The sequence below is a fragment of the Nannobrachium achirus genome (genome assembly GCF_963921795.1).
Source record: "Nannobrachium achirus genome assembly, chromosome: 11".
NCBI lineage: Eukaryota > Metazoa > Chordata > Actinopteri > Myctophiformes > Myctophidae > Nannobrachium > Nannobrachium achirus.
Window position 1 is genome coordinate 38852111 of NC_137820.1, and position 25039 is coordinate 38877149.

Sequence of the window (25039 nt, forward strand, 5' to 3'; positions counted from 1 at the left end):
GATTCAAAACACCTATTATTTTTTCTCGTGACTCATAATACCCTCCTAATGTGTGAGCTGGCTGTGTTTTTTCAATAACGTTTTTCATTTATTTGTAATAATTCTTTATTGTATATATTTTTTTTCCATTTTCCCAAAGAATTATTAAACAACTGAAAAAGGTTACCAAAAAAAAAAAAAAAAAAAACATGGACAGCTCACGTATTAGGAGGGTAGTATGAGTCACTAGAAAAAATAATGTGTGTTTCTGTTTTTTAATGAATCTATCATGGTTTAAATGGAGTTTGAAGTTACAATGGGTTTGTATGGGGAGGAGCCCTGGATGGGGAGGACCTAGTGATAACCTTTACATCAAATGTCTAAATATTGAATCAAGCAACTTAAAATCTGTTCAGGGTGTTCACAAAAGCCTGATAAGGCGATGAAATAACCAAAAGGCCTGTCCACTGCAATGCATGCAAAATCACATATTCAGTTAAGTAATGACAGGTCAAAGATGTGTCTTACTTTGCTTCAGTCATCAAATCAATTTCTGTACACCTACATTTGGTGTTTTAATTGCTGAAATTGTACCCATGCTGGTAAAGCAAGCCTGATAAAAGTATCAAACACGCGAAATCCAACAGAACAAAAATATATATATGTTAAGAAGTTTTTGGGGGAGGACCCCCAGACCCCGGTTGGGGAGTTCCACGCCCCAAAAGAAATCTCCTGGATTCTGACAGTCCAATGTTGGCAACCCTCTTCGTTAAGTCCGAGTGTATTAAACTAGTAAGACGCCTCAGGGCGACATGCGACCTCTCCCTAAAGGGCGAGGTTGTGCCAATTCTTAGCCGTCTGGCCATCTGGCCAGTGATGTATATCGGACCAGTTACCCATGGAGATCCATGTACTGTATAGGCCTATAGTTCATCCCTTGTATGCTCATACATGGAGATCCCTGTCTGAACCAGCTGCACAGATATGGGCTGTCTTCCACCATATATGGGCATTCCCATCTGAAGTCATGTTAGATATGGGCTTAATATTGATGACATCAGGGATCTCCATATATGGGCATAAAAGGGATTCTGTTAGAGTGGTTCACAACATACACAACATACAGTTCAGGCCAAAGGTGGTACTGCAGCTGAAAATGCTCAGAGCCATTCAAAATGAGAGAGGCTCTCTATTCAGGAGTGGTAATTTAGCCTCAAACCTTTTGAAAAACGTTTTTGGGACACAAACAATATGACATAAATACATTTTAAATGCATGGTGTATCACCTTTAACCCAGTTGCTTTTTTGATCTGCAGAAAACATACTCCCGTAGAAAGCCTAGTGGGCGAGGTTACCGTAGCAGTAACCACAAAGTGGGTGGGGCTGGGGATTGTAAACAGACACAGTGACAGCAGCTCAGCCTGGGATGAAAGCTACTCAAGCTAGGTGTCAAAACATGTTTAAGTTTATAGCGCCATAAGCGTCTAACGCAAAATGCGATGCTACCTTCATGCCTTTCTGCTGTGCATGGTCCTCGCGTTCTTCTCGCTGATCTATGTGTTCAGCCAGCTAGCCTCCACCTTGGAGGCCACGGACGAATGGACACCCAGCCGGAGGACAGCACAGAGGACAGCCGACAGGAGCGATCCTGACGCCGGCCACGTTGTCAGGAAACATGCCGGTGGAGTGGCAGGCCTTGCACTGGGGGATCAACAGCCAGGGTAATTCTTTATTAGAACGTTCGGTCTAATACACGACAGGGCTAAGCATCAGTTACTTATGTGCCCTAGCCCCTAGCTATGTTGGCTATGAAGCTAACGCTATAATTCATGTTGTATTTGGTTGCTATCTTATCTGTTTGTCACAGACAATTCTCAATATTTTGGCTATTGGTTTTAAGTGGTGATAATCGGTTGTTAACTAATTGGTTAATTATGTCTACTAATTTCTTCGGCTAGATTAGCCTCATGCCTGCCCTGGATTAAGAATCCCCACCATCTGTTAACTGTGAACTCTTAATAACACCAAGACAGATCTTGGAAGCAACATCAAGCAGTTTCTGATGCATGGCTACACACAGATCATTATGCTCTCATCCTGTTAGGTGTAAGTCAGTGTCAGTATCTTACTGGAATCCCTATTGGAGACTCAGACTGCCTGCTGATGTTTGTGGAGTGAACTGCTTATTGGAATCATCGCTTGGGTATGATTGATTAATGATTCCAATAGCCTCTACTAATTACAACAGTCAACAAGCCTAACCACCTCTCACCTATTTCCTATGGCCAGTCCAGATTGTAGAGTAGCACTATGATCTGTCATAAAGTGTTACTCAACAGCATTACACAGTAACAACACCAATATTACACAGGATTATTATTATTTTATTATTATAATATATATATATTGTCGTTGTTGGGTGGGAACCTTGTATGTCCAAAACCGTTCATTTTTATCATTAAAAAAATGAACTAAACTAGTGAAAACAGCCGATCTACAAGCTTGGTAGATCTGCTGTTTTCACTACTTTTGAGCGACGGCCTTGTCTGATGAAGCAGGGCTTTACTTTGTGAAAAAACATACAAATTTGAAACTTGGAGATACGAGGTTTCTGCTCGACAGTGACAATATATAATATTATATTATTATCACATCCTTATATAATGCCTAAATGGCACTTCTGATTAGGGCTGGGCGACATGACCTGAAATCAACATCTACAAATCAAGTTTTGCAATTTTGGTAATAAGTAATAAGTATAATACAGTAACAGCGTGGGAGTTGGATAGGCTTATTGTCAGTGTCAGCAGAGAACGTGGGAGTCTATACCTGTTTCAATTTGTTTTCGCTGCCCTGCTGAGGTGGAGCGCAACACCTCCCATCCAAGATCCAATACAAGAACGCTCGCCCAAAAACACGCTCACCCCGGGGCAAAACCGGCGACCTCAGATCGGTCGCCACCAGGTATTTCTAAACGTAACCTCAGTGAACTATGCCTGAACCTAACCTTATTCCTAAACTTAACCTCAGATTACTTTTTTAAGTATAAAGTTGTCAAATATGTCAGTAATTTCTTTGTATATTTAGGTTATGTGTCATATCTACCATGTGCAACCTAAAAGCCTAAAAGCCAAACAGAAATGTAATTGTCAACGACAAAAACACAATTAAATTGTTAATCGCAATTATTTTAGTGACAATTAATGTAAAATGTCATAATCGTGGCAGCCCTAACAGTGTGTGTGTGTGTGTGTGTGTGTGTGTGTGTGTGTGTGTGTGTGTGTGTGTGTGTGTGTGTGTGTGTGTGTGTGTGTGTGTGTGTGTGTGTGTATGTATGTGTGTGTGTGCGTGTGTGTCTCTCGTCGTCTCTTTAGGGAGAGCCCGGTCTCTGCTGTCGGGGCCAGGAGAGATAAGACCATGCACCTGGCTGTGGTTGCCTGTGGCTCCCGACTGGAGGAGACCCTCACCATGCTGAAGTCTGCAGTTCTTTTCAGCGTCAAGCCGCTGCACTTCCACATCTTTGCAGAGGACCATCTGCATGCCAGCTTCAGGGATGCTGTGAGTGTGGACGTAATTTCTTTTCCAGAATTGCGAGCATTTGTCATTTATTTTGAGTTACTATAAAAAGCTCCACAGGCTGTCTGTCTGTCCTTCACGTCACACTTTTGCCCTACTTTTATCTCCGGCACCGTTGCCCCTATCCATGCCAAACTTCGCACACACACTCCTTGGATGGCAACTCACAACAACCTCTGCCCCTCATTTCTCACATGGCCCTCTTCTAGCACCACCATCAAGTCGATTTTTGCCAAACACATTTTTGGACACTGCTCATACATATTTGGCCTAAAATCATGCAAAGCAGTACACAGTATCTCTAAAGTCATGTCATCAACATGGATCTGTCCCATAACATGGATCTGTCCCATTTCCCATATTCCCTACTGATTGGCTATGATTGCCTTCTAAAGTTTGTGTATGCGACCCGATGTTCGCTTATCTCCCGATTAGGGAGTCTTACTTGTGATTTATGTTTTCCTGTGTGGGCACTAGGGATGGGTATCGAAAACCGGTTCTTGTTGAGAACCGGTTGCCCGTGGTTCGGTTCCATGGAATCATTAGCCAATGTCCTTAACGATTCTGCTATCGATTCCTGCATATGCGCGATGACATCACGTCACACACGCGACGCGCTGCCTTGTTTAGAAGCAGCCAACATGTTGTCTGATGCTCTGGTCCTGTGACTAACTAAAGCAAACATAACAAGTAGCAGGCAGTCTACTTTATAGTGGCAGCCTACATAATACAGATGGTGCTGGTTACCTTTGCAATGTACGGATATATTCCATAATCCTGTGTCTGTCAATGTCGTCTCAAAAAAGAAGAAGAGAAAAAAAAAAGCATCGTGTCACCAGGCTTTCCTGCCTCCAGACGGTCCATGCAGAAGGAGTTTACTTTCACTTTCATTTAACAGAAAGCAACAGCTTTGCAAAAGCTCTTGCAAGGCTGCAAGGTACAGAAAAAGCCATCCTATAGCCTAAATGTCCCTTTATTTTAGCCAGTTTCAAAGGAAAACCACCTCCCGTTTCTCTGTTGTTGAAAAAAAAAAAAGTCAGTTCACTTTGCGTGGTGTCGTTGTGTGTCTGTCCGCACGCTGGATTAATCAATGCATGTCCAGGTGAAGCCCGTTAAAAGTCGTTATAGTATCCTCCGATAGTTTCACAAAGTACATTAAGCAACAGAAATGTATTATTTAACATTTTAAGTCCCTTACAGAGGTTTTACAACCCAAACAACAGGAACAGTGTCATGAGGTAATATTTTGCCCTTAAATATTTGAAAGGAATAGACTAGAGTCAGACTACTGTGACATAAGGTAAATTTCTCACCTTGAAAACAACAAATGCAACCTTATTTATTTTAGCTTTTAAGACAATCGTTTTAAAACAATATTTATTCAATAATAATATTTTTAATAATATTTGAAATAAATTATCTCAATATGTAGCCATAATTTTAAAATAAAGTTTTTGCCATAATCATGCAGCTCTAACAGTGACACAGACATAGCAGCAATGGCACAGCAATTACAAATATAGGCTATATACAGTAGTATGTATTTTTAACTTTAGGCCTTTCAGTGAATGATCAGCTGGCATCAATATTATATCCATATTAGGGCTACACTGTAAAAAAAATAAGTTGTGCCTTCACATTCTGAGCACTGCAAAAACGGGACGTTGGATTGAGCTTTTTTGGGTGAAAAATATAAATAAAAACTAGAAAAAGAAGAAAATGACAGGAGGAGAATAAGGAGTGGAGGAGGTAGAAAAGACCATTGGCCACTATTTCTGACCAGCCCCCTGCATGGCGAGGGGGCTGAGAATCGATAAGAGAATCGATAAGGAACCGGATCGATAAGCAGAACCGGAATCGGAATCGGAATCGCTAAAATCTTAACGATACCCATCCCTAGTGGGCACCCATGGGCAAAGAAACAAGCACTTTATGTAACTAAAACCTGATATATTATATTCCTTTGTCATTTCTTTTAAGCTCGTCTCCTGGCCCACATTTGTCCAGCCCAGGTTTAACTTCACAACATATCCCATCACTTTCCCCAGTGACAATGCCAAGGAGTGGAAGAGGCTCTTCAAGCCGTGTGCCTCACAGAGACTCTTCTTGCCAGTAAGTGTGCGTTGTGTTTGCATCATCCACGATGACACAGTAACGACCTCGGGGTCCATTTCACTCGCAGAGAGTGTACAAATGTAACCCTCTCTGGAGTTACAAATGTATAAATGAACATGATTATCAGTTATTATGATTATACTAGAAGGAGGACTTTTTCCAAAAGAGTGTACAGAAAGAGATAAAATAATGAGGCCACACCCACCAGTTCATTAAGTATGCCTGGTTGTCAGGTGAGTGGTGACCCAGCTGAAGTTAGCCACACCCACAGTGTTAATGGGTGAATGGTAACAGGGGAGGGGATGATTATATGATGTCATTTAAGTACTGTATGCGTACGTTATCTGATTCCCAGCTGATCCTGAAGGAGGTGGACAGTCTGCTGTACGTGGACACAGACATTCTGTTCCTGCAGCCTGTGGACAGAATGTGGGCCTTCCTCGACCACTTCAGCTCCACCCACTTGGCGGCCATGGCTCCCGAACACGAGGAGCCGCGCATCGCCTGGTACAACCGCTTCGCCCGTCACCCCTACTACGGCAAGACGGGCATCAACTCAGGGGTCATGCTGATGAACATGACGCGCATCAGGGGAAAATACTTTAAGGTAACAGCAGTGTTGTTTTTGACAGCAAATTTAGTTTTAGTAATTTTTCAGTCTTTTAAATAAAATGTCATTTAGTTTGTCATAATTTAGTCACCTGAAAATATTTAGTTTTAGTAACATTTTAGGCTACTAAATCTACAGTTGATTTAGTCAACTGAAATGCATTTTGGCAGGCCTTGATGACATCGTAATGACTGATTATACACGTGGTTGTGCTGAAAATAGCAGATCTACAAGCTCACAACTTGTGAGCTTTTTTCAACATGCAACACCTGAGAGCAACCAAACATAAAATGACTCTCTTCTCCACTAGTCCCTCCCTAAACGTTTTAGTCTAGTTTTTATTTTGTTGACGAAATTGTCAATATATTTAGTCTTAGTTTTAGTCCTCACTGCTGACGGCAAACATTTTTCGTCATAGTTTTAAGCCCTTTGCACACAGGACAGTTGCGTTTTTTTCGTTTGCGGCATGAATAAAACGCATTGGATTTGGTGTGCAAGGCTGTGCGGAATCGGCGCTGCGGATCCAAAAAGGAGTCATAAAAGGAGTGATGAGTTTTTTACCGCATGCGACAAGACGCACGAATCGAACTGGTTTCGATCGAGAAAAAAACGCACGGCGGCAGCCACTCGTCGCACGGCTAATTCGGAGCCGGTGTGCATGAGGTCATAGAGAATCATTGTTTTCTTTTCAAAAAATGATATTGTCCGTTTTATCCGTGCGGTTAAACGCGCCTGTGTGCAAAGGGCTTTAGTCGATGAAGTCAACACTGGGTAAGAGGAAGTGCAGTCAGAGGCTGAAGTAGTTATTTATTACCAGTGGTAACACATGTTGTACTGCAAGTAAAAGTATCAATACTGCAATGTAGAAATACCCTGTTAGGTCACAGTCACACCACAATTTTATTCTACCTCTTGAAGGCGGATTCTGTCAATTCATTTCAATGTGAATGGAGCGGCTTGCTGCCATTTACGGATTTCTAAAAAAAAAAGAACGCTCCATTCCTATTGAAATGCATTGGCAGAACCCGCCCTCACAGGTAGAATAAAATTGTGGCATGACTGTGCCCATAGGGCTGAAGTGGTAACTAGTAACTAAAGTTTTCATATAATTGAAGTTGTACTCGAAATTGTACTTAAGTACAGTACTTGAGTAAATTAATTAGTTACTTTACACTCACTGGCTATTACAGTATGTAACATTATAACATTTTGCATTCGTCCTAGTACTTTGTGTGTAATAACATGAAATAAAAACTGATAAATAAAAAAGGATCAGTTCAATACCTGCACCACCGCCATTGACCAATGGAGGTCACTGTTGTCATTCCTTGATGAATATACTGTGAAAGACTGTTCTTATTTTTGACAGCAAAAAGCTGATTGTTTTAATGGGTGAAGAAAGTGTCTGTCCTCTCAATGGTGCAGCTGCTGCTTCGAGCTCTGGCTTGAACATTTACACACAAAAAAAAAAGAAACGGAAAAACCCTAGATCAGGGGTCTTCAACAGGGGGTCTGGGACCCCTAGAGTCCTCAGAGTTACTACAGGGGGTCCTCCAAATCTTTGAGAGAACCCAAGTGTCCTTATTCTGAGAACTTTAGCCAAAAATAGCAGATTTACAAGCTTAGTGTGAGCTTGTAGATCGGCTATTTTTGGCAAAGAGGTTTGGTGTAGAGGGAAAAAAGAGCAGACTAAGTACATGCACTAGATAACTTAATGCTCTCTGATTATTACTGGTCTTCTCAGAATGACATGACATCAGCTCCACTACGGTGGGAGGAGATGCTGATGCCCCTGCTCCAGAAGTATAAACTCAACATCACCTGGGGTGACCAAGACCTGCTCAACATCATATTCCACCACAACCCAGGTATGCAGCGTTTCTCAAAGTGGTTGACCAATCTCCAGATTTGGAATTGATCAATATCACTTCAGTTTAACCCTCTATACTTAGTAAAACGGACCTGAGGTGCATCTGGTGTTTTCTTTTTTGGATCTACACCCAATGTCTTCGCAAAAAATAGCAGATCTACAAGCTCTGGCGAATGTTCCCCCCAGAATGGTGATGCTGGTTTAAGAAATTGCATAGTTTCCTCCTGACAGGCTATTTCTTAAGGGGGAAGATTTAGCCTTCATATTTATGTACCGTAACAATGTGTGCTATGATTATGTTTATTAAAGGATCCCCATTAGAGACACATGAGTGAGCTTCTAGTCTATAAAATAACAATGTACTTCAGGGATGCCGTGGATGTAAAAGTAAATTACAGGGGTGTTCTGAAACAATGGAGTTTGAGAAACACTGATGTTTTACTCGAACACCCTTTTATTGTGGATGCTAAAGGCTCAGTTCGCCCATTCAAGGATTTGTCTTGAATCCTACGTTTCTTTTGCGACGAGGACGTTTAGACAGTGTGACATGTACATCTTCCTCCTTCTTCTTCCTCCTTCCTCCTTCAGTGTTGGCAGGCCTTTAATGAGGTTTATTTCAATCTTTTAGAATCTTCTTTTGTGCACTCACTTGTCAAGTTGTCCCAGTCTATAACAGGTGTGCTTGCTGACATATGCTTGCTGATGGTTGTTCTTTTGTTAAACCAATTTACACCTGACTCTAAAAACGCCTCTGGAAAAAGTTTTCTGAAAACGTTGCTCTCTTTCTATCGGGTGGATGCCTCATTATGTCCAAAACTGTTACCTTTCAGGACTCAAATTCAAAAACAGCAAAAGTAGCTGATTTACAAGCTCAAAATGCTTCGCTTCGCAACTTTTAATACTTTTGTGTGACGCTGTAGTAACGATCAAGTAGAGCGTTACATTTACGAAAAATAGGTTTCTGCCTGACAACAGCAATATAGGCTATAGCAACAAAAAGGCACAGGCATTCCCAGCTTGAAGGTATAAGAACCTATAGGTGTAACGGTTCTAAGCCATTTAGGCCTAGAATTATTGAATGCTTTAACTATTGAAAAATAGCAGATCTACAAGCTCACAGCGCAGCACGAGTGCCATACTGCGAGCTTGTAGATCTGCTATTTTTTTTTTAAAGTCGTGAAAATGTGTGCAAATCTTTGAATATATGTATTTTTAAAGCGAACGTTTGTAACTCAAATTTTGCTTCTGGGTGGTCCCAGGAACTACATATTTTGAGATGGGGGTCCATGGCCAAAAACATATAATTTTGGGGGTCAGTGGTTTGAGAACCACTGACATAGAAACATAGGTTTTTCAAAAAACCTTAGAAGGATTCAAAGACACTTATAGAATCAGGTCAAAATCGGGTCAAAAATAGCAGATCTACAAGCTCGCAGCGCGGCACTCGGTGCCGCGCTGTGAGTTTGTATATCTGCTATTTTTCCACAGTTAAAGCATAAAATAATAATACGCAATAATGCGTACCCGGTCTAAAAATGGGATAAAATAAATATTCAACCCCTTGTTCCTTGTCTTTTCTCCATGTCATGCAGAAAGCCTGTATGTGTTCCCCTGCCAGTGGAACTACCGTCCTGACCACTGCATCTACGGCAGCAACTGTCAGCCAGCGGAACGAGAAGGCGTGTTCATTCTGCACGGTAACAGAGGCGTCTACCATGACGACAAGCAGCCGGCGTTTCGAGCCGTCTACGAGGCCATTCAGAAGGTACAAGGGGGGAAAAAATACATTGATAATTTATTGGAATTAGGCAAAATTCTTTAAAAAAAATAAAGTTATGGCCTGGGTCCAGGCACCAAGGCACATAAGCACCCTGACAGTGCATTGCGGGTTCGAGTTCCGTTCCCGACGATCTTTACTGTATGTCTCTCCCCGTCTCTCTCCCGTATCATGTCTATCTTGACTATCTACACTGTAAACTGTAAATAAAGGCTGAAAAGCCTAAAAATATCTTAAATGAGAAATAAAAATAAATCAATCTCCAAAAATGTTTTCAATAAACAGCGAAAAAAATCAATAATCTCTGTTCAGTTATTATAGAAAACATTTTTTTCTCCCCCGAAAAAATAAATAAAAACTCATGTGTTTTGCCAATTATTGTGGTTCCCTCTTGCAGTACCATCGTGGCATTAGACTAAAACGGTGAATCAATGACATCATCAGGGGCACCCCAGGCCGCTTGCTGCTTCACTGTTATGGAGCTCACCTGACTGAAAATGCTTTAATCGATACAGTCCAGTTAACTTTCCTGTCCTTCTGCCTTGGCTCGCCCCCTTAGGTCGATGTATGCACTCTCTCTCCTCTGTCCAGTGTACTGAGTCCAGACCGTGTGTGATGTTTAAAGCATTACTCTTCTCCCCACGCCTCCTATCCATCAACATGAGGCTATGGGGAGGACGGCGGCACGTGGGGGGGAAACACCCTCACTGCACTGCTGGACTGTCTGGCAGCCCACCTTCGATCCACCGCTGTTGATTTCAGAACTCCGGTCGGCATGCTGGCGAGAGAGAGAGAGAGGGAGGGAGGGAGGTTCATTAGCTGATATCCATCCATTACCGCCACAGGGCCCCAGACTGGCCACTATCAGCATAGGCAATGTTCTCTGCCATTAAGTAAACGAGCAGGCTTCATTACGACGGGGCCTGGGCCCACCCGCCGTCATCCGTCTATCAGACAGGATAAACAGTCTGCGTACGTAACGCCGTCCAAAGCGGGGCATAAATAACGTTCTGTCCGAAATCTTTCATCAAGAGTCACGGCTAATCAAGGTGAAAGCCTCGTTTGTTTTGTTGCCTTTTGTAGCTCTTTCACTGCTATCGAAGAGTATGTTCGCCAAATCGTCTGAGGTCCACACAGCGTCCCCCGCAGCGCCACACAAGCTCTCCTCACAATTGTGTTTTCGGTGGATTACGATAGTGACCGCACCCGTCAGTGATCCCAGGACTACAAATCCCAGAGTACCACCGGTAATGACGTCATCCCAAATGTTTTCGCCCATTTACTTCCAGGTTAGAGCAAGGGTCTTCAACAAGGGGTCTGGGACCCCTAGGGGGTCCTCAGAGTTACTACAGGGGGTCCTCCAAATATATATATATATTTTATATTAACCACTTAAACCCTAGTGTCCATATTCTGAGAAATGTAGCCAAAAATAGAAGATCTACAAGTTTGACCTTTACAGAGTGAAAGGTCAAGTTTATTAAGTATTGACGATTCAAGTGGTTAAATATCTGAAAACTCAAATAGACATGAATCGAACATACACTAATAATTGAGCTGTCAAACAATGAAACTATATGGAATCTCTTGAACAGGTTGTGGGGGTCCCTGCTTCATCTATTTCTCAACTAAGGGGTCCTTGGCCTGAAACGTTGAAGACCTCTGGGTTAGAGGAATTTGAAAAAATATCTACCTCGGATCCTATTCCCAGATGCGTTTTTTGGTCAGAACAAGTTTTTTTTTTTTCTACGGACACTAACTAAAGAAGCGATAATCGGGGATACAAATTTTAATTTTCCGGGTGAGAGACTCTGAGAACCACATACAGCTTTGTGCACTTGTTCTTAAAATGTAAATGTACACACCCAGTAGCTGACAGGAAATTGACCATATTCACACGACGGCAACCTCTTGCTGCTTTCTCTGTGGGCCTGCTGCCATAATGAAGTATGAGTGAATCCCATATCCCATCATATCGGCCCTTTGAGGAGAGCACGCCGTGAAACCCAGAGAGCAAAGCAATATTACGAGAAACTCTAATTTCTCGCCTCCTAAGAGCTCCTTAGTCGGTCAGTCTCTCTGGACCGGCCATCCCAGCAAGCAGACGAGCTCGCAATAAAGGCTCCTATCATTACCCAGCCCAAAGCCCACAGCAGAGTTGTAAAATGTTTAGTGCCGAGGCTACGTCGGAAGACGCCGTGGCGTTTCAGGACGACGCACCAACCCAGCATCCCAACATAAAAAAAAATCGATGGGAGACGGTTAATGGTGCTTTATTGCCCCGCTGTTGTGCACGGAACACAATAAAGAAAAGTGTGCTTTGGGTGACCTAATGCTCAGCCAAACTGGAATTAAGAGGAGACGTCGTAAAAGAAATAGTGATTTGCTCCTATTTACTATGAGGGCAGTAAAAGCCTTGGAAAGTAAAAACATAATAATAATGATGATAATAATAAAAGCTTGCTGCTTTATTCATGAACTTGTCTAAAGTGCCTCTGTCTGTAACATTAACCCATTTAGGCCTAGAATTATTCAATGCTCTAACTATTGAAAAATCATGAAAATGTGTGCACGTGTTTCAATATATATTTTTCAAAGCAGACTTTTGTAACTCAGACCCCCCAGCTTCTGGGGGGGTCCATGAAACAACATATTTTGAGATGGGGGTCTTGCGCCCAAATAAATGTAATTTTGGGGGTCCTTGACATGAAAAGCTTTGAGAACCATTGATTTAGAGGAAGGATTTAGAAGTCGGGTCAAACATCGGGTCAAAGATATTCAAAGACCTGCACACATTTTCACGATTTTTCAAAAATAGCAGATCTACAAGCTCGCAGTGAGCTTGTATATCTGCTATTTTTCAACAGTTAAAGCACAAAATAATGGTTAAAGTGTTGGCTTTCATCCTCGCCATTGACTTGGGTGACATTTACATAACAAATCATGCCGTCATCAAGCATATCTTCCGACGCTTCAGCTGTAGTTTTCTTTTTTTCCCCATCAAAGCCGTCGTCACACCGTATTAAGCCCATTCTCCTCTTTTGATGTGTAATTGATATTCATTATCCAGAACACGCGCGGTACTCGACCGATCCGAGTCAAACACTACACAATGATTATTGTGCCGAGCTGACATTGACAAATGTCGCTGCCAGTGGTGGAAAAAAAGAACATAAAAAAAAGTTAAAGTATCAATTCTATGATGTACTGTAGAGACACATACTAGGCTTTCTGCATGACAAGGAGAGTTGAATATTTATTTTAACCCAAGTCTGGAATTCAAACTTGAGTAGAAGAACACAAGTTTTGGTATCAAAATATACTTACCAAAAGTAAAAGTAAAATGGCAGATCTACAAGGCAGATCTACAAGCTCCTTCGCGACACATTGTGAGCTTGTAGATCGACCATTTTCAAATAAGTTTAAATGGGGATGAAGTGGTTACTGTATATGTTGTAATAATAATCAAAACCAACACAGAAACTAGTAACTGAAGTTTTCACGTAATTGTTGCAGAGTAAAAGTACAACATTTGTCTCAGAGATGTAGTGGAGTAGAAGTCAAAAGTATTTGAAATTTGGAAATACTCCAGTTAGTAAGTAAAAGTACCTCGAAATATTACTGAAGTACACGTTCTTAGTTACACCACTGGCCGCTGCGGTAATGGTTAAGACTGTCACGATTATGACATTTTACATGATGATTAATTGTCACTTAAATAATTGCGATTAACGATTTAATTGTGTTTTTGTCTTTGACATTACATTTCTGTTTGGCTTTTAGGCTTTGAAGTTGCACATGGTAGATATGACACATAACCTAAATATACAAAGAAATTACTCACATATACATATTTGACAACTTTATACTTAAAAAATAACATTGATAGTGGAAATAGCCGATCTACAAGCTCACAACGCATCGCATCGCGACACGTTGTGAGCTTGTTTTGTGTTGTGAGCTTGTGTTGTGTTGTGAGCTTGTTTTTTTTAATATGAAAAATTTTCAACATGGGAACCAGTGTTGGGAAAGTTCACTTTCAAAATTAACTAGTTCAAGTTCAAGTTCAAAACTTCTAAAATGAACTAGTTCATTTCATAGTTCATAATTCTACATTTTGAACTAAAGTTCATGGTTCCCCAAAATGAACTAACTTAGTTCTTTTTAGTTCTTTTTTTTAACCATAATATTTTTATACTTTTGGCTATTCAAAAAAAAAGAAAAAAGAAAGAAAAAAAAAATAGACGTTGCTGCAAGCTATTATTTGTCAAAATTATTGACACAGCCCATATAGAACCACACACAGCAATAATTTCATCCAACTTAACATTGAGGTGCCCACAATATTTAGGTGCCCAGTGCCCAGTCTTCCTGTACCCTTATTGTGAAGGGCTGAAGGCAGAAGTTTCTAAACCTCGCGCACAGCATGTTTCCGCATTGGTTAAAATAGCTGATCTACAAGCTCACGTTGTCTCGTGGATGCGACGCGTTGTGAGCTTGCAGATCAGCTATTTTCGCCGTGCAACACACATACTTGCGAGTTGCGACTGCGAGACGTAATGAGGAGGAGATTCAGTGCAGCTGCAGACAGCAACGCATATCAACGTTCACGAGGAGCTGCGTGCAGTGCGTGCTATTGGAGCCTGTGAATGAAAAGAGAGACGAGAAGACAGACGACCGCGGAGGCGCGGACCGCCGCATCAACGGCCGACGAACACCGTTCACGGGCATCAGAATGAATGTGTTCGATAATATCATTCATCAAGCGAAAACAAAGAACGTTCAGTTCACGTTCGCCCAAAATATGAACGTGTTCATGAACGATCGTTCTTTGAACGCGTTCAGGTACAACACTGATGGGAACGATTATAAAAAATAATGGCGATTATGTCAAATAATTGCGATTAGACGATTATGTAATAATTGTGACAGACAGCCCTAGGTAATGTTTTGTGGTTTTCATTAGATTTTTTTCACCCATTTTGTTTTTTACTTTCTTATCCCAGCACCCGTTTGGAGCAGACATGATGACTTCCCTGCTCCTGCCTCTGGAAGCGGGGCTGCGGGACACGGCCCACACCTACTGTGGGAGAGCCAGCCACGTGTTTACCAAGAGGTTAGAACACACCATCAGGTCCATGGAGCAGGACGCTGCTACACAGAGATGATATCCACTCTGGGTGGGTGGGTTGCACTATCGTTGACTATCGTTTCCGATAGTCAGTCACTCATATTTGATACAGGTTTTCATACGAGTCAAACCGCCAGGCTCATTGGGAATTCAGAATAGGGGGGAAAAACACGACCCAAGTAGGATGTGTAAATGACATCAGACTTTGGTCCTCTATACCAGTGGTTCTCAAACTATTTAATCTCAAGAAACCACCATAACTCTGGGGGTGTATAAATGGAACCAAATGGACCCTTACAGGTCCAAAATTGTTTTCCCAGTCTATTTGGAACTGGGGTTTCCAAAAGGAAGGTTCCATTCGTACACTCTCAAGAGTTACAGACCCGCAAGGGCTCCATTTGGAACCGCCTCAAGGAACCCAGAGGGCCCGTGGAGAGGACCCCACTGCTCCAATACAGTACATCATTACCGCTCTGTCTCCAATGACTTGTATCACTCCAGAAATGAAGACTTGGATGTTAAGACCCCACCATAGGGACGACGATAAGCTTGGTGACATTCAGTACGGTATAGTTGTCCCCGAGGAGGACAGCTGTATTTGTTTACAATGACATTGCAACTCAATGTCAATTCTTTTTTTTTTTTTCTAAATGGGTCTACGGGGAAAGAATAATCCGTCTAACTTTGATACCATCCGTCTATTTTGATACCAGACTCATGTTGGTACGTATATGATATGTCCATGAACTGAAAATCAGGTGACAAATGCAAAAGCACTGGAAACACTTTGACTTCCCGTCCGACAACAAGGGTACTTGGTCCTGACAATCAGTTTGCCTAGTTTATTTTATTTGTGAGTGTGTGTGTATAAGAACCGAAAAGCACTTGTCATTGTTGTCTTAAAGAAAGAAAAATATATTGGGGTTCTTTAGTACATTATTCTTTATTGTTATATTCAAAGATTGACTATTTTATTAGTTATATTAATATAAGTATTTCATACAAGGTGTCTTACAATGTAAAAAAGAAGGAGAGATCCTAGCACTCAGGAGGAGAGGAAGTCAATTTACACATTTGATTCTATAAAACAGCCAACATGTTTCGACCGCTTACGGTCTTCATCAGGGCAAGAACTGAGAACTGACTTCAGTTCTTGCCCTTGAAGACCTTAAAGGAGAACTCAGTGCTACATTATTTTCCCACTTTTTTTTGTTATTTTGTCCTTTGTTGTTTGTGTTTTTTTCTTTTCTTTTTTTTGGCTGACCCGACCACAGCTCAAAACGGGAGCAATCTTCTTTTTTATAGCATATATTCCTTCTGTCTTACAGTGTGTTGGTCACTGTAGTACTGTATGTTTCATAATTATGACTTAAAGCCGTGTACAAATGCTGTTCACAATCTTATTTAATGCTGGGATGAAGTGAAAGTGCTTGTGGGAAAAGATATTTTGAATGTAGAAACTGAACATATCAGTATTTATTCTGTATCTCTTGCAGGCAAGCATTTCTGATATTAGTAGTAATATTGTTTTCACCTCAATCATGGAGAGCTCTACAATCATGGTGTGATCTTGGTGCAATATGTAATATCGGACCACAAAGTCTTCAAAGCATTGTTTGAATACGTCTCATTGACAAGTCCATTAAAGACTTAGTGGAGAGGAGTAGTTTGTTGCTGATATGATTTTTTTCTTCTTCTTTTTTTTTAACCATAACTGGAATGTCATTATGCATTGTAATTGTTTTCCTGATGAGCCAATTAGCACCGTAACTGGTTTGAGCCAAGTTAATTAAACCCATACATACCTGATGCCAAAATATTTGTGCTATTGATTTGTCAAATCAAGAATGATGCTTTCTTAAAGGGATATTTCACTCCCAAAATGACTTTTTGTCTATCGATTACTCCCCCATGGTTTAGTTTTTGTCGCATTCCTAAGCCAATAATTTGAGGAGACTTTGTGTCTCCATAGGGAACCACTGCTGGTCGCCAAATTATTAGCTTAGGAATGCGACAAAAACTAAACAAATACTGTTTATCCATGAATTCAAGTCTCAATGGGATGAGAAAGCAGTAGGAAAAAAAGATATATATTTTGTGTGACTGTGAACTATCCCTTTAATACAGGAGGGTTGGGTATCTTGACTACCCAGGAGCATGTTCTCCATGTGCAAATGAAAGCCCTCAGGTTTTATGCTTCAGTTGAACTTTCACTCCGAGGTGAAAATGTCTTCCTCTGTGCTCCACTGAGCGCCAGGAGCTCTTTTGACGTGCAGATGTCCTCTATCCAAATCCAACTCTTTCAGCATCCCTGGCCCTTTTTCCTCCACTGGGACGGAAGCAAGAACAGACCTTCTGTTGCTGATATAGGGATGGGCGATATTACGTTTTTGGCTGATATTGATATCCAATAATAATTGCTGTTATAGCCGATAACCAATGTCGATAAGATCTCATTCTGTATTGAAAAAGAAATAATAATTTTGTCCATTCTGACATACCGGTAAACACTGAATTTGAAAAAGCAATGCCTCTTTATTCCAAAACTAGGGATGCAACGTTATTGTGTTGGCCCATTTCCCAACATAAACAGCTTTAATGTAGTATTTTAGATATCGTCACTGTCGGGCAGAAACCTTGTATCTCCAAGTTTCAAATGTGTATGTTTTTTCACAAAGTAAAGCCCTGCTTCATCATACAAGGCCGTCGCACAAAGGTAGTGAAAACAGCACGAGGCGTTGTGTGCTTGTAGATCGGCTGTTTTCACTAGTTTAAAGCATTTTTAAAATGATAAATGCAAACGGTTTTGGACATACAAGGTTTTCACCCGACAACGGCGATATATATCCACGAGTTTCCTACGCCCCATAGTGCATTGCTCAGACGTCTGTACCGAGCTTCCAGCGCCGATTTACAAGCTCACAACGGGTTGCATCTGCGACAAGACGTGAGCTTGTATGTCTGCTGTTAAACCCGGAAGTTTGGTCCCGATAGTCTCCAGTAAACTCCCACGGAAACTTGTGGATATAAAAAAATCCAATCTGTCGACCCTTGGCTTTTTTCTGCTTCACATTCAAACATAATTATAATAAAATAAAATATTGTCTAAAAAGAAACAAGATCTTATTTTGATATCAGTTCATTGCATTTCAAGGCCATCTTTGGCCGATACCGATATGATGAACAATTAATTGCCCATCCCTATTGCTGATCTATTTGGTTTACGGATTCAAATTGGGAAAGCATCTGTTGTCATTTTAGATTTTAACGTTGGCTATTAAAAACAGCAGATAAAAAAGTGCACCTCCAGATGTTTGGGTGAACGTCTTAGCATTGATGTGTAGGATGTTGGCATATTTGACAAGTTGTGTTTTTAAGTGTCACAATAACTAACTATGGTTCACCATTATAATTTGTAAGTCTTTGTAAACACTGCCATCCACTTGACTTTTATAAAAAATATACTTTTATAGTTATGGTGCTCGCCTCGGTGTGAATGGCCCTTAACTTATATGGCATTTTCCAAGGCATCCAAAACGAAATAATTGTCTTCTGAGATGTTCCGTGTTAGGCATGGTTTTTCAATTTCTTGCAGAGATGCATTGATTGTTTGTTGCTGTTGCTGATATGGAAACGTTTTACCATAACTGGAATGTTTTTTATGCATTGCATTTGCAATTGTTTTCCTATTAAGCCAATTAGCACCATAAGTGGTTTGAGCCAAGATAATTAAACCAATATATATATAACTAATGCAAAACAAAATGCACTATTGATTAATCTTCTTAATATCATAACAATGTCTGTGTTTTTTTAATCAGAAACCCAACACAATGTTACATCTTATTATGTTTTAGGCCTAATATTAGTTCTTGTGTAATGTAATATTATATTTAAATATGTGATGTTTTTGTAAGGGATATGTGAATATTTATAACCTGTAGAAGCATTTTAAGTTCTTAATGAAGCAAGCACATTTACAATGAAACATGGCCTTTGTATTGCCTTCTTATGAGGTTATTGCGACTGTAGGTCGCAAGTTTACTATGAAAACATCTTGTCCGCGTATCTCTGTCTGTCTGTACGTCACGCCTGACACTGTGGTTCTGTGGGTTTGTCTGTGGTTCTATGGGTTTGTCGCTCTGACATCAGGCTCTGATCTCACTGGGATGTCAGGGGAACCACTCTGAACAGAATGGGTTTGCCATGCCCATATATGGAGATCGCTGTCCCGATGTCATCAATATGAAGCGCATATCTGGGAATGCCCATATTTGGTAATGCCCATATATTGGCATGTTCTGACATCGCATTGTTGACTAATATGCAGGGGTCTCCATATATGGGTAACTGGTCCGATATACATCACTGGCCAGATGGCCCAGAATTGGCACAACTTTGCCCTTAGGGCGAGGTCGCATGTCGCCCTGAGACGTTTTACTAGTTTACAGTATATTCTTAACTTCGTCAATGAGTTAATTCGGCCAAGGGTAGTGTTGGTAAGATGATGTTCTTCTGCATTGTTAAAACTGGAATATCATTGCAATAAATAGATAAAGTAGAATAGATCTACAATGTGTCTACTGTGACACGTGGGGTTGTAGATCTGCTTTTAGTGCTACTTGTGTGTGACGCCGTCATACAATGAAATATAAAATATATAAAAAGGTGAAATAAATATGGAGATACAAGGTGTATGCCTGATGGTGACAACATAGATAATTGCAGGCACTGTGCTTCACTTGATGCTCTAGCGCACTTCACACAAAGCACGAGTGATGCCAGAGAGAGGACAGCAGCTACTTAAAATCAATGCTTATTTTATACACTTCTCATACGACAAAGTATAAAAGCTCCGGCTTAAGAAGTGAAATTAGTCGACGTGTGTGAAGAATGCTGAAAGACATGGCCAAAAAAAGGAGCTGGCATGTCGAGGCTAGCAGCCACCGCGGGGGCCTTCACCTCACATGAAGATTGAAAGACATGCCTGGAAGTGCCATTCGAATCGGAAGTACTGCATTTCATAGGTTCTCTATGCCAGGAAGCTGTTAAAAATAACCTCATTTCAACACTTCTCCTGTGTAGGGACCGACTGGTGCTGCAGTCTCCATTGAGTAAGAAAACTATGCTATGTTCCAGTGAAATGGTAATGTACAACAGTATCAAGCAACATTTTTGCTTCATTGTGAGAAGTACAGCCTCGGGATGAGAAAATATATTCCAATGGATTTGAATAATGGCTACTATATGGTTCTCTCTCATTATAAGCTAATGAGCAAACTTTCTAATAACATGGTTCGGGAGTCAGTGTTTTATTTCATGGGCTGCGCTTGCCAAAAGGCACAACGGAAAACGAAGAGCCCTCCTTTGATAATGCCAAACCCCAGGGCGTGTTGCTCCTCTGTGGCGGGGTGAAATGCCATGGGCTATTAGAAAGGGTTATAAATTAGCTACAGTATGGCTGATATTCTTTCTTGGGAGGACCTCCGTGATGCGGGCCAGGGTGTAATGAGTATACGTTTCTCCTCCCACTAACCAAAGAGCCTCCTAGGGGTATACACTAGTGTACGGTATAATGTGGTTTTGCTTTTGCACACAAAAACGCCGGGGGTCAATTCATTTCTCCCATGATGCGATTATACATTTGCAGACAGAAGCTAGATCATCTGAACACCTCCGAGCACAACCCCCAGCTAAATAGTTTCTTACAACAACTTTTTTCCGGAGTAGGCTAAAGGCTGTTGTTATCCGTGCCTGGTTCACTCCCTTGGCAGTGAACCAGGCACTGATGGTGATTGAAGCCTCATTCTGACAGGAACTGCCAATGGATTATTCATGTTATTGCTTGCACCACTTGCCTCCCTTTATGTTCAATAGCACTCTAAGACCCAGAGATAAATTACATTACTTAGAGGCAAATGGCCCAACGCAGACTGAGAAAGGGTGACTAAAGGTAACATTGCAACCGTAAGTGCCAATTGGTTAGACCCAGACTGTCTGGTTCGCATTCACACCCTTTTTATTAATGCATATTCTTTAATTTCTCGACTCTCGAAAAAAGTAAGAGGAAGTCAACAAGTTCATATATAGAGCTTCATCTTCGTTTAGTGGTTAGGAGAGAGATCATGAGCACAACTTAATTAAAGGACTGTATAAACTATGATGATTAATCATTATTTATTGACACAGGAAACTAGCTTTAGTCCTCATCAAGTGCACTCGTCTAAAATAGCAATGATGTCAGGCTCGTTTTATTGCAAAGCCAGCAGCTTCCTTGGGAGGATGAGTCTTGTTAACAGAGACAGGAAGTTGGCAGCGAGCGGTGTATCTTTTCAGACTGCTAAACCGAAAAGTGACAAACTAGAGAGGAGATGAGGGCACAGTAGGAAGCATGTCAGTGCCAAGCGGACCAGGGAAAATAAATCTGTTTTCTCCCCCAGTACCTCCCACTCCGTTCCTTTCATTTTCCCCGCTGCGGGGCGAGGTGGGATATCATTTGAAGAGCGAGCGTTTTGATCAATAATACATTTGCCCATGCTGCTGAGACAGGTATAATTGTGCTGATATGTCAGGGCTTAAGACAATTAATGTAATTTACTGGCGCGCATTAGCTATGCATGAATCCTTCTGTATCATCTTGAGTCAGTGCGTTTGCTACTGTAAGCACGGGAGGAAATTAGAAATATGTGGAGGAAAGGAAATGAAATGGCCAGTTCGCGGCCCAGGAGTGAAGAAACATGGGCCTCATCTTGTCATGAGGGGAAGTTCAATTAAAGAGTGTAGATGAATGATTCTTTTTTTCCTTTTGGATGTTGGCTCCACTGTTGATCTGACATTTCTCATGCCCATGGCCTGTAACAGTATATTCTCCTCAACTGTCAATGACATGCTGTAATGAATATAGTACATCCATACATTTCCTGCTTTTCGGTGTTATCGGCACACTGTATGATTGATCAAACATCTCCATTCCCACCCTGGAGTCTCCCACTCCGCTTACAGAAGTTGACAGAAATTAATTACTTAAATCCATATATACTTTGTTGACCGGAGTCCCTCTGACTTTTTCACAGTGGTGGAAAAAGTACTCACATATTTTACTTAAAGTATCAATACTGCAATATAGAAATACAAGTAAAAGTCCAGAATTCAAAGTGTTGGTATCAAAATGTACTTAAAGTACCAAAAGTAAAAGTACGAAATGTTTGAAAATAACGCATCGCAGCGCGTTGTGAGCTTGTAGATCGGCTATTTTCAAATAGCCAAAGTATAAAATAGGACTAAAGCGGTTTATGTATGTTTTATGATATTATAATTTATACCTGCAAAGTAACTAACTAGTAACTAAAGTTTTCAAATAAATGTAGTGGAGTAAAACAATATTTGGAGTAGAGTAGAAGTAAAACAAAGTATCAGAAAATGGAAATACTCCAATAAAGTACAAATACCTCAACAGTACACCACTGCCCACTCGTCTGCTGTGCTGCTTGCATTCAATACATTCCTATCAGTCTCTAAATGTATTCGTCAAAGAACAAGATCATTTAAATGACACATTGTCTAAGCACTACACTTTGTGAATCAATGCTTCAACAAATAATCCATTACCTGGGGGCAGTAGAGCCAGTCTCCTCAAACTGCAACGGATAGCGCTCTATAGCGTTGACCCCTAAGGGCCCCCCCACCGCCAACGCAAAGATAGAGAGGAATGTTTTATAGTGGCATAACATTCACACACACACAAAAAATAAGGATGTTATTACTCACGCTCACATTGGCTTTTTATGGTTCAATCGTGGCAAATGTCAGTCTGATTCATCATACAAAAAAAGCACATGTAAAGCTCTCTGTATTACCACTCATAAAAGAGGGTATCAATCACTTCAAATTGACCTTTTTTCCTTGATAAAGTGCCTCATCAATGAGCGACATCCCAGTGCCCAGGGGCTAAGGACTATTGGTTGGAATCAATGGCGTGCCAAGTGTTGTAAGTGAACAATATGCGGCATAATTCAATACCCCTCTCTTTTCTTGATTGCACTGTAGGCAGGCACTGCTTGAGAAGCAGCATTAATAGAAGCCCTGTGTGAATCACGATAAGTGATTCATTGTATATGCACTATTATAAAGATTCATTCATTCATACACAAGCATGACTGCAACATCAGAAGCTGTAAATTGACATCGACTTGGCCAAATGCCAAGCCTTAGCTTTTATAGGATCCGGGTCCCGTCTGGGTATGAGCAAACATGGACATGTTTGTGTCTGCGTGCATGTATGTTGTTGGGCTGGGCTATGTTGTCCAAGCCTTGGCCCTAGCCGTGGCCCATATGCCGTGTTATGTTTGCTTAAGAGAGAGAGATGCGAATCATGGCAGCTGGGTTCTTAGGCTGTTGGCTGCTAGAGTTAGAGCCTGAGTTACTGAGAGTGGAGACACTCCCTTTTGTCCTGGCAAACGGCGTACTCGCACGAGGATGTCAGCACTTTCTTGCAGCTCGCTTTTGTCCCCCACAACCTTATCATAGATTCTATATAGTTTAATTGTTTGACAACACAATCATCAGTGTATTTTGGATTCATGTTAAAGTGGGTTTTCAGATATTTAACCACAATACTTAACCGTCAATACTTAATAAACGTGACCTTTCACTGTACTTAGTCTGCTCTTTTCCCCCTCCAAAGCGCTTTGCCAAAAATAGCTGATCTACAAGCTCACAACGCCTCGCGCTGCGAGGCGTTGTGAGCTTGTAGATCTGCTACTTTTTGGCTAAAGTTCTCAGAATATGGACGCTAGGGTTCAAGTGGTTAATATAAAAAAGGGGGAAAAAACAAGTTTCTATCACATAAAGATTTGGAGGACCCCCTGTAGTAACTCTGAAGACCCCCTAGGGGTCCCGGACCCCCTGTTGAAGACCCCTGCTATAGAGCAGGATTCCACCCTAGCGTGCCAGTCCCCAGAATAGGGATGCTGGGGTTATTTTCAATCTGTTCTAATGGAAACGGATATTTATCTGTGGCATATCGTATCTCAGGTGGAAAATGCATATTTACGTAGCGTAAAATTACATAAGATTAAAAAAATGTATAGTGTAATTCAGTCGTGCCGTTGATGAAAAGGTTATTTACAGGGGTGCCCGAGTCAAAAAAGTTTGAAACTCACTGCTATAGAGCACCGAAGTCTGGCGTAATTTACACATCTTACGTGGGTCGCATTTTTTTGTCCTTTCTGAATTCCCAAAGACTTTTCTTTTCTAATATTGTGTCAAATATAAACAACTGTTCCAAAAATAAACAGATGATCCCGGCGGTTTGATATGAATATGAACCCCCTGAGCATTTTTCATGCTATTAGACTTCTAAATGCTAGTCTAAAATCGGTCTAGAATTGAACGTTTTTTAGACGTCTAAGCTTAGACTAGACGTTGATTATACGTCTAATAGACGTCTATATATAGACGGTCTATAAATTAGATGTCTATATACAGTATAGAGACCCTCTACTGTATGTATAGCTGTTGAAATAACTTAGACGTCTAAAAAACGTTCGTTTCTTGATTTTAGACAGACATCTAATGATGAATAGATGACTATTGCTCAGTGGGAAGAATCAACTGATGGCAAGACTTTATCAAATATTAGTGACTATCATAAATGATACAGAGCCACCTCCCTGACAATATCGCGGAGACAGTTGGTTTATTTTCGGACCACAATGCTTATATGAGACCAATTTTAAGATGGCCCAATGTTATTCTCCATAGAGAAAAACTCCTGCGACCCAGGGGACGAACGAGTGACGTCAGGACTTCGGTACTCTTAATCTATCTATAAATGCGACAAATCTCTGTCTGTTTGTTTGTTTGTTTGTTTGTTTGTAATCCGCGTATCTCGAGAACCGTTCGTCCCACCGGCTTCAGATTCGGCACGCGCGTTCCCCGCCGCCGCGCGGAGTGCAGTGCCGGGCCTCGACCCGACCCGA

At 41.1% G+C, this 25039-nt stretch overlaps 1 protein-coding gene across 1 annotated transcript; it reads left to right on the forward strand.

The window, feature by feature from the left end:
- The first annotated feature begins 1409 nt into the window (after positions 1-1409).
- gxylt1a (glucoside xylosyltransferase 1a) lies at positions 1410-16848 on the forward strand. The gene is made up of 7 exons (XM_080736787.1): positions 1410-1701; positions 3355-3538; positions 5537-5668; positions 6027-6278; positions 8026-8149; positions 9744-9916; positions 14935-16848. The coding sequence occupies exons 1-7, from the start codon at positions 1475-1477 to the stop codon at positions 15094-15096; spliced, it is 1254 nt and encodes a 417-aa protein (XP_080592913.1). The 5' UTR covers positions 1410-1474; the 3' UTR covers positions 15097-16848.
- The last annotated feature ends 8191 nt before the right edge of the window (positions 16849-25039 follow it).

What these genes read in the sequence shown, in the direction of transcription:
- gxylt1a (XM_080736787.1), top strand. Translation starts at nt 1,475, where the DNA reads ATGCGATGCTACCTTCATGCCTTTCTGCTGTGCATGGTCCTCGCGTTC. An exon ending in CACAGAGACTCTTCTTGCCA is followed by an intron (nt 5,669 to 6,026) that starts GTAAGTGTGCGT and finishes TCTGATTCCCAG; the next exon opens with CTGATCCTGAAGGAGGTGGA. An exon ending in TCAGGGGAAAATACTTTAAG is followed by an intron (nt 6,279 to 8,025) that starts GTAACAGCAGTG and finishes TGGTCTTCTCAG; the next exon opens with AATGACATGACATCAGCTCC.